The sequence below is a fragment of the Oncorhynchus keta genome, chromosome 22, assembly GCF_023373465.1.
Source record: "Oncorhynchus keta strain PuntledgeMale-10-30-2019 chromosome 22, Oket_V2, whole genome shotgun sequence".
Lineage (NCBI taxonomy): Eukaryota > Metazoa > Chordata > Actinopteri > Salmoniformes > Salmonidae > Oncorhynchus > Oncorhynchus keta.
The window spans coordinates 29,869,905-29,884,028 of record NC_068442.1 but is presented as its reverse complement, the minus strand read 5'-3'; the positions used below and the strand labels follow the sequence as shown (position 1 = coordinate 29,884,028).

General features: G+C 42.0%; 1 protein-coding gene across 1 annotated transcript in view; it reads right to left on the bottom strand.

Moving 5' to 3' along the window:
- The window catches only part of LOC118401299 (cadherin-13-like), a 636,121-nt gene that overhangs the window by 290,437 nt on the left and 331,560 nt on the right, over nt 1-14,124 (bottom strand). Inside the window, exon 6 of the mRNA XM_035798686.2 lies at nt 7,864-8,008. Coding sequence (XP_035654579.1) covers nt 7,864-8,008 — 145 coding nt within the window. The remainder of the gene's footprint in view (nt 1-7,863; nt 8,009-14,124) is intronic.

Here is a 14,124-nt window from a genome sequence, read left to right as displayed (position 1 = left end):
TACGAGTGGTCTGAGGCAGTCAGTAAATAAGAAGCATTTTCAATTGCAACTTTAGTACCAATGGTTTTGGGAAACAGCTTGGAGATTTAACGATGCTCCTAGGAAGGTTCTTACGATGAACTTAGCCTTAAGATGTTTTTGGGAAACTGAGCCGAGAGCAAAGCAGAGTCGGACTGCGTAGAGGAATGCAGAGGCACATCCACTCTCTCAGCTGGAGCCTAGGCCCTAATTACTTATGATAGAGACACACATTTGATGGTAAAACTCGCACAAACTCGGTTATCTGGAATATGTTTTATTTATTCCTCATGTTCAATTTCATGAAGGATTTGTTTAAATACTTAGCTGACAAATCAAACATGGCCTGAGCACTAAGGGCAGATATAGAAAAACAGCCACCCCCAACACAAATGGCGAAATAGAGGCATGCCTTTTATTCCACACAGATACCTTAAATGTACTGTAAATGTTTTCATGAACTGTAGCAAGGCAGACCAACTATTCCAAGGCTGTCAAAAAAGATGGGGTGCTTGGGGAATACGAGAAATTGAGAGAGTAAAAAAAAAAAGCAAACGAGAGTGCATGTCGAAATGTACAAACAACCTTGGGGCATGCATGGCAGTGAGAGGAGTAAGAGAGAAAGTAAAAAAGGAACTGAAAAGGAGTGTGGGTAAGTAAACAGAAGGGGAGAAAGGCTTGCCAGGAGAGCTGGGCTTGGGGTTGCTCAGTTATCAGTTTGCACAGAAATGTCAGGAGCAGTGAGACATTGTCCCCCGCAGCCTCCCCTGTTGCCTGCTGGCCCCCACAACAGAGACAAACACATCACACATCACCATACTGTATTATAACATACTACAGTAAAGCACACACTCCACACAAACACAATTTCCATAATTTCCATGGTAGTTTAGAGGGTTTGTTTGGGGGCAACTATACTAAGTATAATGTGGTATGGTTAAGTTATTATTGAAGAAATATGGTGTGGAATATTGCAGAACATATGTAGGGTAAAGAGTGAGGTAATTAAAATAAGGCAACCCACATGAAATAATACTATAGAAGGCCTAAATACTACAGTATTCACTCAGGTGTTAGTATTCACTGTAGTATATATACTGCAGCAATAAAAGTTAACGATAATATAAAAACTGTAGAAAAAAACCTGTAGTATATTCAATAGTAATTCATGTATTGTTTTTCAGATTGTAGTATACTGTAGTTTTTACTGTAGTGTTTTGTGCGGACTGTAGTATACTGTAGAATGTACTGTAGTGTTTTTGGATACAGCCCTTAGCAGTGGCATATTGGCCATATATCACAAACCCCCGAGGTGCCTTATTGCTATTATAAACTGGTAACCAATGTACAGTAATTAGAGCAGTAAAAATAAATGTTTTGTCATACCCGTGGTATTTGTCTGATATACCACATCTGTCAGCCAATCAGTATTCAGGGCTCAAACCACCCAGTTTATAATCTAGTTTATTATTTATTAACTGTAGTGTTTTTGCAGACATTTTTGTAGTATTTACTACAGTGTTTTTGGGGGGATAATGTAATATTTACTATAGTATTCTACACTATACTACTAACTTCTATAGTAAGTACCACACTACCACATGTGTAGTGTAATATTCTACAGTATACTACAGTATTTTGATTTTGGAAAGCACACAAACACATGCTTGCTGCTCACACAATGTTGAAATCACACAAACAAATCAACTCCTCTACAGGTTGTGTGTTACAGTAATGGTATGGGAGAGTAAGGGTTAACCCTGGGGAGCATGTTTGAGGCCAGCAGTAGGGTTGTGAGGTCTCTGATTGGACCCCTCCTCCTGGGAAGTCCATATTAATGACAGGACAGGCCAGAGGTCCAGGACGCATCTAGGACCTGTCCACCTCTGTGATTAATGATGCTGGAGTCAGTGGTCATTTGCTGAGTGACATGGGGGCATGTTGAGTGTGAGGCTGAGGGGTTGGGTCCTGATTAGGATGGTATTGGCAGGGGCATAATTATGAGACTGATCCCATTAACCTCATCTCACACCCACCCCTGTCCACATAGACACCTAGCTAAATAACTACTGTACACCTTGCCTGGTGCCACCTCTCAGGAGCAGGGGCAAAGTGCACTAAATTCATCTCATTACATTCTACTGGCACTGTGTGTGATTGACTGAAAATGTATCCCATCTGCCCCCCCACAACCCGCTTCCAACAACCCTGAGCACTGTAGAAGTGAAATGAGAGCAGGATTTAATTGTCTCCTCTGTACATCATCAGTCAGATCCCTCATCTCAATTTGATTTAGCATGGCAACTGCGCCAAAGAGATGTTATGAAAATATAGTGAAATTAAATCAAGACCACAGCGTTTTTGAAACATATCATAGCAAATAAAACAAATCAGCTTCAATCTTAGTAAAGCGAGTCACTCGGAGGACCTGATTCTACTTTCTAGATTAAATCAAATCCAAACTAGGCAGGAAACTACACAACATAGCCAAAAGTATGTGGACACACTTTCAAATGAGTTGATTCGGCTATTTTAGTCACACCCGTTGCTGACAGGTATATAAAATCGAGAAACACAGCCATGCAATCTCCATAGACAAACATTGGCAGTAGAATGGATGTTATTGAAGAGGTCAGTGACTTTCAACGTGGCATCATTTTAGGATGACATCTTTCTAACAAGTCTTATTCGTCACATTTCCGCCATTGGACTCCGGAGTACTGGAAACGCGATCTCTGGAGTGATGAATCGGGCCACAATCTGGCAGACCGACGGACGAATGCCATGAAAAAGCTACCTACCCGAATGCACAGTGCCAGCTTTAAAGTTTTGAGTGGAGTAATAATGGTTTGGGCTAGGACCCTTCGTTCCAGTGAAGGGAAATTTAACACTACAGCATACAATAACATTCTAGATGATTCTGTGCTTCCAACATTGTGTCAAGAGAATGAGGCAACATTGTGGCAACAAAGCGAGGTCCATACAGAAATGGTTTGTCAAGATCGTGTGGAAGAACTTGACCGGCTGGCACAGAGCCCTGACCTCAATCCCATCAAACACCTTTGGGATGAATTGGAATGCCGACTGCGAGCCAGGCCTAATTGCCCAACATCAGTACCCAACCTCACTAATGCTCTTGAGGCTGAATGGAAACAAGTCCCAGCAACAATATTCCAACAAAGTGGACAGCATTCCCAGAAGAGTGGAGGCTGTTATAGCAGCAAGGGGGGACCAACTCAATATTAATGCCCATTATTTTGGAATGAGATGTTCAACAAACAGGTGTCCACATACTTTTCATGTAGTGTAGTTCTGAAATGTTAATGCAGCGGAATTTGCAAAGCCTTAACTTGTCTCAGTAAAAAGATTCACTTTTAACTAGGATGATTCATCTGTATTTTGGCCTGAACCTCCATATCCCAATAAAAACCTAGCCCGCTGGGTATCTGTCATATTCCTGAATCCCACCCAATTCACTGCAAGGCTTTAAACCATAACTTTACTAAGAGCTACAGGGATATCTAAAGTAATTCAATAATTTGGACCTTTGGCTATTAGAAAAACCTGCTTTGGTTGTTGATATTAGTTCAGTGTGCAACCAAGAGCTCTGTGCCTACTGTTTTATTACCCCAATGATAGTTTGCACATCATTATGCCTTCATTAGCCAAGCTGTATGTATCCATACAGCCAAACTGTGCAGTTGAAGACTATTGTCACCATGGGGAATAACACTGGTACTCTACTGACTGTGGGATTCATTTCTCTCTTTGCCTACTGACTTTCCTCCCACATCTTCTGCTTTTGGAGATGTAGTGGTATGTACAGTATATTTGTTTGTGTGTAGGGATAGGCATATGAAACTGTCACTATGCAAATAATATCATAAGAATTTTGCAGATTTCCGGAGAGAGTTCTGATGTTTTTTGTAACTGTTTAAACTTGGACACTTGCTTACTGCGCAGCCTACTTAACAGCTGCCGCACATGTCTCTCCTGAGTCACACAGGTTTCACATTAAGCAACTTGGGCAGGGGCCAGCAGTGTGTGTGACACCTGAGGGAGAGAGAGAAAAAGTAGCCACTGAATCGCGTTATTTAGCCAAACTTGTAAAAGTCATAAGTTATCTATCATCCCATCTGGCAGTGCCGGTCTTTACAGTATCAAATCAATGTAAAGAAGCTAGCTAAGATACCCAGAGGCTGTTTTGCTGCGCTACCGAAAAAAAATGAATACTTTCGCAATGTATTCGAATACCAACGTCCATTCAAATGGCTGTGCCCATCCCTATTTGTGTGCTAATGATAAGAGCACAAGTCAGCTCTTTACAGAGGTAGGACTGGATATCATCTCAAATCAAATCAAATTGTATTGGTCACATACACTGTTCAGAAGATGTTATTGCGGGTGTAGCAAAATGCTTGTGCTTCTAGCTCCGACAGTGCAGTAATATGGAACAAGTAATATCTACCATTTTCACAACATATACCCAAGATACACGTACAACTAAGTAAGGAATGAATTAAGGAGATACGTATATACATAACCTACATTTCAAAAGTTTGTGGACACTTAGAAATGTCCTTGCTTTTGAAAGTAAAGCACATTTTTTGTCCTTTAAAATAACATTAAATTGATCAGAAATACAATGTAGACATGGTTAATAATGTAAATGACTATTGTAGCTGAAAACGGACGTTTTTTAAATGTAATATCTATATAGGAGCACAGAGGCCCATTATCAGTAACCATCAAACTAAAAACATTTCTCAGAAGAAACTAGCTCCCTGGTAAACAGAAAATACCCGAGCTCTGAAGCAAGCTTCCAAGAAAATTGGAACGGAAATGGAGCCACACCAAACTGGAAGTCTTCGGACTAGCTTGGAAAGACAGTACCGTGCAGTATCGAAGAGCCTTTACTGCTGCTCGATCATCCTATTTAGGACCATGCCTCAGGACTACCTGGTATGATGACTCCTTGCTGTCCCAAGTCCACCTGGCCGTGCTGTTGCTCCAGTTTAAACTGTTCTGCCTGCGGCTATGGAATCCTGACCTGTTCACCGGATGTGCTACCTGTCCCAGACCTATTTGACCATGCTGGTCATTTATAAACATTTGAACATCTTGGCCATGTTCTGTTATAATCTCCACCTGGCACAGCCAGAAGAGGACTGGCCACCCCTCAAAGCCTGGTTCCTCTCTAGGGAGTTTTTCCTAGCCAATGTGTTTCAACACCTGCATTGCTTGCTGTTTGGGGTTTTAGGCTGGGTTTCTGTACAGCACTTTGAGATATCAGCTGATGTACGAAGGGATAAATTAATACATTTGATTTGATCAATCCTGTGTTCCACTGACACGTTGTGTTAGCTAATCCAAGTTTATCATTTTAAAAGACTAATTGATCATTAAAAAAACCTTTTACAATTATGTCAGCTCAGCTGAAAACTGTTGATGGTGATTAAAGAAGCAATAAAACTTGCCTTCTTTAGACTAGTTGAGTATCTGGAGTATCAGCATTTGTGGGTTCAATTACAGGCTCAAAATGGCCAGAAACAAGACCGTTCTTCTGAAACTCGTCTGTCTATTTTTGTTCTGAGTAATGAAGGCTATTCCATGTGAGAAATGACCAAGAAACTGAAGATCTCATACAACACTGTGTACAACTCCTTTCACAGAACAGTGCAAACTGACTCTAACCAGAATAGAAAGAGGAGTGTAAGGCCCCGGTGCACAACTGAGCAAGAGGACAAGTACATTAGTGTCTAGTTTGAGAAACAGACAAAAGTGGTCCGTGCATACGTATTCACACCCTTTGCTATGAAGCCCCTAAATAAGATCTGGTGTAACCAATACCTTCAGAAGTCACATCCACCTGTGTGCAATCTAAGTGTCACATGATCTCAGTATGTATACACCTGTTCTGAAAGGCCCCTGAGTCTGCAACACCACTAAGCAAGGTGCACCACCAAACAAGCGGCACCATGAAGACCAAAGAGCTCTCAAAACAGGTCAGGGACAAAGTTGTGGAGAAGTACAGGGTTGGGTTATAAAAAAATATCAGAAACTTTGAACATCCCACGGAGCACCATTAACTCCATTATGAAAAAATGGAAACAATATGGCACCACGGAAATCTGCCATGATAGGGCCGCCCACCAGAACTCAGGGACCAGGCAATGAGTGCATTAATCAGAGAGGCAAGAAAGAGGCCAAAGATAACCCTGAAGGAGCTGCAAAGCTCCACAGTAGAGATCGGAGTATCTGTCCATAGCACTTGAAGCCGTACACTCCACAGACCTAGGCTTTACATAAGAGTGTCCAGAAAAAAGCCATTGCTTAAGGGGAAACATTTGGGGGGGATATAGACCTATGTGGCTATTATTGACGAAAACTATCTTGGGAGATAGTACGGACGGCATTTGATTGTGAGATATTCTAGGTCGGGTAAACAGAAGGACTTGAGTTCCTGTATGTTATCACAGTTACACCATAAGTCGTTAATCATAAAACAAATACCTTCACCCTTCTGCTTCCCGGAGTGATGTTTGTTCCTGTCGGCAAATAATATACTGAGAACCCAACTGGCTTTAAATAGTCAAACAGAGAGGGCCATGTTTCCATGAAGCAGAGTATGTTACAATCCCTGGTGTCTCTCTGAAAAGCAACTCTCAACTTGAGCTCATCAATTTTGTTATCCAGAGATTGGACATGAGCAAGTAGAATTCTCGCGAGTGGTGGGTGGTGTGCACGCTTCCTAAATCGGACCAGAAGACCGCCTCGAGTACCTCTCCTTCACCTGTATTGATTTGGGTCAGCCTCTGGAATAAGTTCAATTGCTCTGGGAAGAGCAAACAAAGGATCCGCTCGAGGGAAGTCGTAATCCTGGAAGTTCTGGTGAGTGTGCCCTTTTGTGTCGTGCAAACTCATTCTCTCTCTTTCTAACTGTCTTTTTCTCTGTCTCACAAACACACACACTAATTCACATGCGTGCACACATACACAGTAATACACACGGACATACATATATGTATGCACACACACCCGCACACACACACACACACACACACACACACAGTGAGTGACAGCTGAGGGAGAGAACAGTGTGTGGTAAGGGAGGGTGTGTGATATGGTGGAATGAGTTCAGACCTCAAAGGGCTCTGCTCTCTCTCTTGACTTTCTAATTTCTGCAGCCCATAGAAGTGGAAAGAAGAGAAAGGAGAATTCATCCACTTTCCAAATGGTCTGCTTCCTGTGTGATTCATTGAACAACAAAAAGACAACAACACTGACCTCGTAAAAGGAGGAAATGAATGAAAAGCTCAACTGATGATGTTCACCTTTCTATGGTCACATTGTTTGCCAAGGTGTGTACTAAACACGTGCATTATTCTGACACATTCATGGGGTTTTTCATAATGTGTCTTAGTGTATGTCTTTCAAAATTGAAGAAGCACTTGAGAACAATTATGCTCTCAAGTACTGAGCACAAATAATCAATATGACAAAGTAATTACTCCAAAATTGTCCTGTCTCTCTTTTGTCCCCTCAGCAACTTTCACAGAGACCACAATTAATACAACACTATATAGTCTAGTCAAAGACTGGTTACTGCTGGCGGTAGTAGACAGTTGATAATGACACTCAATCACCATCTTCATACTAGCTTTCCCTTGACCCAGGGTTATCTTCAGTAGGAACCAAACGGCCCGAAATGGGGAGAGTCTCCAATAACTTGTCCAATAAGAAACGCTTGTTTTCTTTATCCATTGCAAAATGTTGGCAGCATTGTGCACTAATTAATATTACCCAACATGGCCATAGAAAATCAGAGAGAGCAGCATCTCCTACCTGTAGGTGAGCCCTCCAGCACCTCCCCAGTGTAACGGGTCTCTTTGAAGATGGGCCTGTTGTCATTCTGGTCATTGACGTCCACAAGCAGGGCTACAGGACCCTCCACCAGCTTCCCATTCTGGTCTGTCACAGACACCTCCAGCTGCAGTCAGGACACAATGGTCAGGACAGGAGTTCAAAGGTCACAAGTATTTCACTCATCCAGTTGGCATTGTAGGGTTTATGCGGGATGAACACTGGGGTCGATAGACTTGTGAAAGTATAGAGTACCTGATTGCGTGTTAAACACCTGAGAGATTAATGTATGAGAAGAAGAGGTCAATCATGTGGTTGAAAATGTGTAAAAAAATATATATATTTTGTATGGACAAGAGTAGTTTATGTATTTATTGTCGGACTGAAACACACTCGACACAGGTACGTAACACATCAAGTAGTGGCTACATTGTTTCCAATGATATTCCACTTAAAGCACTGTAAACTCTATGTAAAAAACAAAAACAAAGTGGTACCAATCTAGTGCTATTCCATTTGCCTCTGTTTTCTCTCTCTCTTTCACAACACTACAGCAGCAGAACATATATAATGTAATGAATAGATGGACAGTGATGAAAGTTAACGACTGTAATTTTCACCCAAATGATGTCGCAAGCATTTATCTCCCGCTGAAGTGAAAATGTCACTTAGAGAGAGACTTTGAAACATCAGTCCTAGGCTCTGTGCAGGGGGGGTAATTACATTCCGTTTTGTTGCCCATGGTCCTCAATTACTCTCAACCAGCAGGAGAGATGAGTGGCTGTTCCTGTTCCTGAATGAAGTGGATGGATCTGATGTTAGAGACCTGTGCTGCTTTGCCATGTTACCAATGAAAAGACACAATGAGAGGACACATTAGGTCCTAGTAAGCTCCAAACCACAGGAAGCATCTCAAACTCACTCACCCCACTGAGTGCAAACGTCAGTTCAACATTTAGTTTAGATTTACATTTAGTTGAGTTGTCTGTTGTGAAATCAACAAAACATTTCCCCATGTGATTGGATTTAGGTTAAAAGTTAGGTGAGAAAAAGAAAATTCCCTTTGGTGATGACTTTTTGCAAATTAAATGACTTTTCAAAGTCATAAAAATAATTTTGGGGGGTTGAAATGACGTTGAAACAATGTTGATTCAACCAGTTTTTCGCAGTGGGACCCCTCACTCACTTCCCAGAATGACTCTAGAGTGTGCTCTCATAAAACTATGGATTATTTAATTCACCATAGTTATTTATCTCTCCCTATCTTTCCTCTTCACAATGTCCTCTTCTCTCCCTCGATCCATCTCCACTTCTCTCCATTTCTAGCTCTTGACACTGTATCAGGTACCTGTGTGATGAAAGGCACTCCCTCCATCCAGCCCGCTGTCCTGCCTGGTAGCCTGCTGAGCTGCCTTGCCTGCCTGCCTTGCCTGCCAGCCTCGATCAAGCTCTGGAGCTCCTGGAGACATATTTTACATAAACCCTCAGTGTTGTGGTGCTTATCCTGCCTTACTCTGCCATACAGTTCCTGGTTTCTCACTGTGATATCTCTTAGTTTAGTCTCTCTCTCCATCTCCCCCTCTCCCCTCCCCCTTCTCTCTCTGTAAACGTGGCTAGGCTGGGGGTGGAGCTTCATTGGATCTTCCTCTAAGAAATGTTGAGAGCCCTCCCCCACAGGCCCATATAATTTATTTATGTATTCAACATCTCCTTACGCTGCTGTATGGGCCCAGTCTGTCAACCCCTCACAGGCGGGACCTCTCCGGCTTAGCAGAGCACAGGCGAAACAAACAAATTCCAACATCTGACACAAGCAAGCTGATTGAATTACTATGAGTCAGAGTGTGAGCCCCAGCTCTGCTTAGTTAACATACCCACCCGTCTGAGATCCAATTTAGCATCATGTGTCGTACACTTCAACGCTGAAATAAGAAACCTTAATGTTAATTCTTCCCTACCTGCCCCATAGTTTATATGGAGAGCTACTCAGTATGCTCATTGTACTCTGCACTGTCTGAATATATTGTCGGAAGACGTCACGTACCGGTACCTTGAAAGTGTTTAACCCCAGACTGGATCCGTGTCATTTCAACAGATAATGAACATAAGGAGCCGCTCTAAAACTAAAATGAAAAAAATTGAATTAGTGTATGACATCACTTGACATTACAGTCACACAGTCACCTCTATCCACTGTTTCACACCATCAGAATAACTTATGTACCCGCTTCCTCTCTCTCCAATAGAAATAGCTAACAGGATAATTCCCCTGAGAGTCAGACCCAAGGTATCCATCACAGAGAGTGGTTCGGTGGCAGTGTCCTTCTCTTCTCTTATCTAGCACATGAGTTGCTCCTGCTCCCCTCACTATCAGTACTGCATGACATCTCTCCCCCCCTCTATCACACAGGTCATCCACTCTACCTCTTCTATCTCGCCATCTCCAGTGGTGGGCCCCAGGCCAGGCGCACAAGGCATAATGGTAGTATTGAACAGAAGGTGAAGTGAGAGCGTTCGGGGTTAGAGACCAAATGGCCCTATACATTATCAACTCTTCTCCTCTGTCCTTTCTCCTCGGCTGTGTTGTCGGTGTGGAAGCAGCAGCACAGACTACAGTACAGTAGCAGGGGATTTATGAGGGGGCATTTCCTGTACCTACATGTATGTCTTCATCAGCAAAACTGACTCCCAACTAATGGTGCTCATATGAGCAAACTCACAATCTCATTTTCTCCAGCAAACCATGTCCCACACAAGCACAAAGGTTAAAATCATAAAACACAAATAGTATATATGTCTGTATATGGCCTAGACTAAAAAACACATACCATCTAGCCCTGTGTATCTGATCCAGCTTGCCTGAACCATCAAAAGTAATGAATATTTCAGTGTTTTGTACCGTAGCATATGTGTGGTTTAAATAAGCCGCCTAACATGACATAAGCGGCTCCTTATGTACACCTAATAAATTCTAACAATCAAAACAAACTAATCCTGATAATTACACACACACCCACACACACACACACATGCATACACACCAAAATAACAAAATATGAACAGGGTAACACCTACAGTGCCTTGCGAAAGTATTCGGCCCCCTTGAAATTTGCGACCTTTTGCCACATTTCAGGCTTCGAACATAAAGATATAAAACTGTATTTTTTTGTGAAGAATCAACAACAAGTGGGACACAATCATGAAGTGGAATGACATTTATTGGATATTTCAAACTTTTTTAACAAATCAAAAACTGAAAAATTGGGCGTGCAAAATTATTCAGCCCCCTTAAATTAATACTTTGTTGCGCCACCTTTTGCTGCGATTACAGCTGTAAGTCGCTTGGGGTATGTCTCTATCAGTTTTGCACATCGAGAGACTGAATTTTTTTTCCCATTCCTCCTTGCAAAACAGCTCGAGCTCAGTGAGGTTGGATGGAGAGCATTTGTGAACAGCAGTTTTCAGTTCTTTCCACAGATTCTCGATTGGATTCAGGTCCGGACTTTGACTTGGCCATTCTAACACCTGGATATGTTTATTTTTGAACCATTCCATTGTAGATTTTGCTTTATGTTTTGGATCATTGTCTTGTTGGAAGACGAATCTCCGTCCCAGTCTCAGGTCTTTTGCAGACTCCATCAGGTTTTCTTCCAGAATGGTCCTGTATTTGGCTCCCTCCATCTTCCCATCAATTTGAACCATCTTCCCTGTCCCTGCTGAAGAAAAGCAGGCCCAAACCATGATGCTGCCACCACCATGTTTGACAGTGGGGATGGTGTGTTCAAGGTGATGAGCTGTGTTGCTTTTACGCCAAACATATTTGGTGTGTCTCCCAGGTGGCTTGTGGCAAACTTTAAACAACACTTTTTATGGATATCTTGAAGAAATGGCTTTCTTCTTGCCACTCTTCCATAAAGGCCAGATTTGTGCAATATACGACTGATTGTTGTCCTATGGACAGAGTCTCCCACCTCAGCTGTATATCTCTGCAGTTCATCCAGAGTGATCATGGGCCTCTTGGCTGCATCTCTGATCAGTCTTCTCCTTGTATGAGCTGAAAGTTTAGAGGGACGGCCAGGTCTTGGTAGATTTGCAGTAGTCTGATACTCCTTCCATTTCAATATTATCGCTTGCACAGTGCTCCTTGGGATGTTTAAAGCTTAGGAAATCTTTTTGTATCCAAATCCGGCTATAAACTTCTTCACAACAGTATCTCGGACCTGCCTGGTGTGTTCCTTGTTCTTCATGATGCTCTCTGCGCTTTTAACGGACCTCTGAGACTATCACAGTGCAGGTGCATTTATACGGAGACTTGATTACACACAGGTTGATTGTATTTATCGTCATTTAGGTCAACATTGGATCATTCAGAGATCCTCACTGAACTTCTGGAGAGAGTTTGCTGCACTGAAAGTAAAGGGGCTGAATAATTTTGCACGCCCAATTTTTCAGTTTTTGATTTGTTAAAGTTTGAAATATCCAATAAATGTAGTTCCACTTCATGATTGTGTCCCACTTGTTGTTGATTCTTCACAAAAAAATACAGTTTTATATCTTTATGTTCGAAGCCTGAAATGTGGCAAAAGGTCGCAAATTTCAAGGGGGCCGAATACTTTCGCAAGGCACTGTAAATGAGAACACATTCATTTAGGGATATTTAGGAACACAAAAGGCTTCCTTTGGATATAGGGATTTATAAACAGGCCCCTCTGTGAGTCCTATTGATATTCTCCTTGACACAAACACACCTCACAGCGTGCCGTGTCTGAGCGACTAAGATAATATTAGCTGTGAGCGAGGCACCTCACATCTGATCTTCGGAGAATGTATGAACAGAGCCATCATCTGATTGGGAGACAAAGGAAACAGCTAACATAAGCCCGACTTCAAACGCAGGACTGTGCATACTGTATGCAATAACTTTTCAAATGCCACAAACTCACCCCATCAAATAGCTTTGATTTTCCAGTCTAACTCAGTGACAGTCAACACACACCTCAGCTAAATGACACTGGTTGCCTTGTACTCTTACCTTTGTTGTTTTCAAATATTCCATTTCTTCCAAATGTTTACACCCTGTCAGTTGCATTTAATCTCGCAGTACACACTCCTGGTGCTGTACAGAGAGAGTTTTAGACAATGTACAAAAATTCTATGTACTACAGTGCATTTCTTTACTTATTTCTTTCTTTGTCCATGTGACAAGAGCTCTGTCTCTGGTGAGGTGAGGTGAGATGACCCTTCTGGCTGGTGGAAAACCATGTCATGATGCAAGTATCTCTCATTACAGACCGTCCCTGCTTTATCTGTTGATTTATTTCTAAATCAGGGCCAGATGAATGAGAGATACCAGACCAGTGATTTAAGAGATAGCTAAAGAAAGCCACACCGTCCACTGCCCGTGTGTTTGCATGTCCATTATGCATTGTAACTATAAATTCATTATTTATACATACTTTGGGTATCGAATTCACCTCATCGATTTCAGTAGCTTCTACAAATGATCAGGCAGCCATCTTTTGACAAGCATTTGTATTAAACAATAGAACATTTGACCTTACATCAACTGAGATTATTATGTGTAAGTACTTGGAATGAGTACTTGTCTGTAGCCCAGGACCTCTAACTGAGATCATTTATATTGTGGGTGAACAATAGAAGACAACGACTGAAGTCCGTGACAACATAGTATACCTAGCATAGCTGGGTAATTCACTGTAACTCCTCTATCATTCTTTCTCTGATAGTCCCATAGTAAGTAGTTGCTGGTATGCCTATGAAACATATGCACCCCCCCATAGTCTCACACACGTTCTGCGGAGTCGACTGAATTAGCACTCCCACACGTCCCCATGGCACATGCTTAACTAGGATCTCAATGTGGATGAAAGCCTGTGGCCCCAGAGGAATAGAGCATTGGTATGGCATGTATAGGAGCCTATATGCATAGAAAAAAAGGGTTCCAAAAGTATTCTTCGGCTGTCCCCACAAGAGAACACATTTGGGTTCCATGTAAAACCCTCTGTGGAGAAGAACACTTTCAAGTTCTAGATAGCACCTTTTGTTCTAACATGTAAGAGCATGCAGCTCACTCCCAAAGGTCTAAATTAATGAAGGGAGAATTTTCATGTACTTAAAATACAGTCATTGAGCATTCTTTGCTAAATCTGCATACATTGCTGAATGACTCGTAATGCTCTTGTAAGCATGTGGTGCCCTAAGAAAATGAGCCAAAGGCAGCGA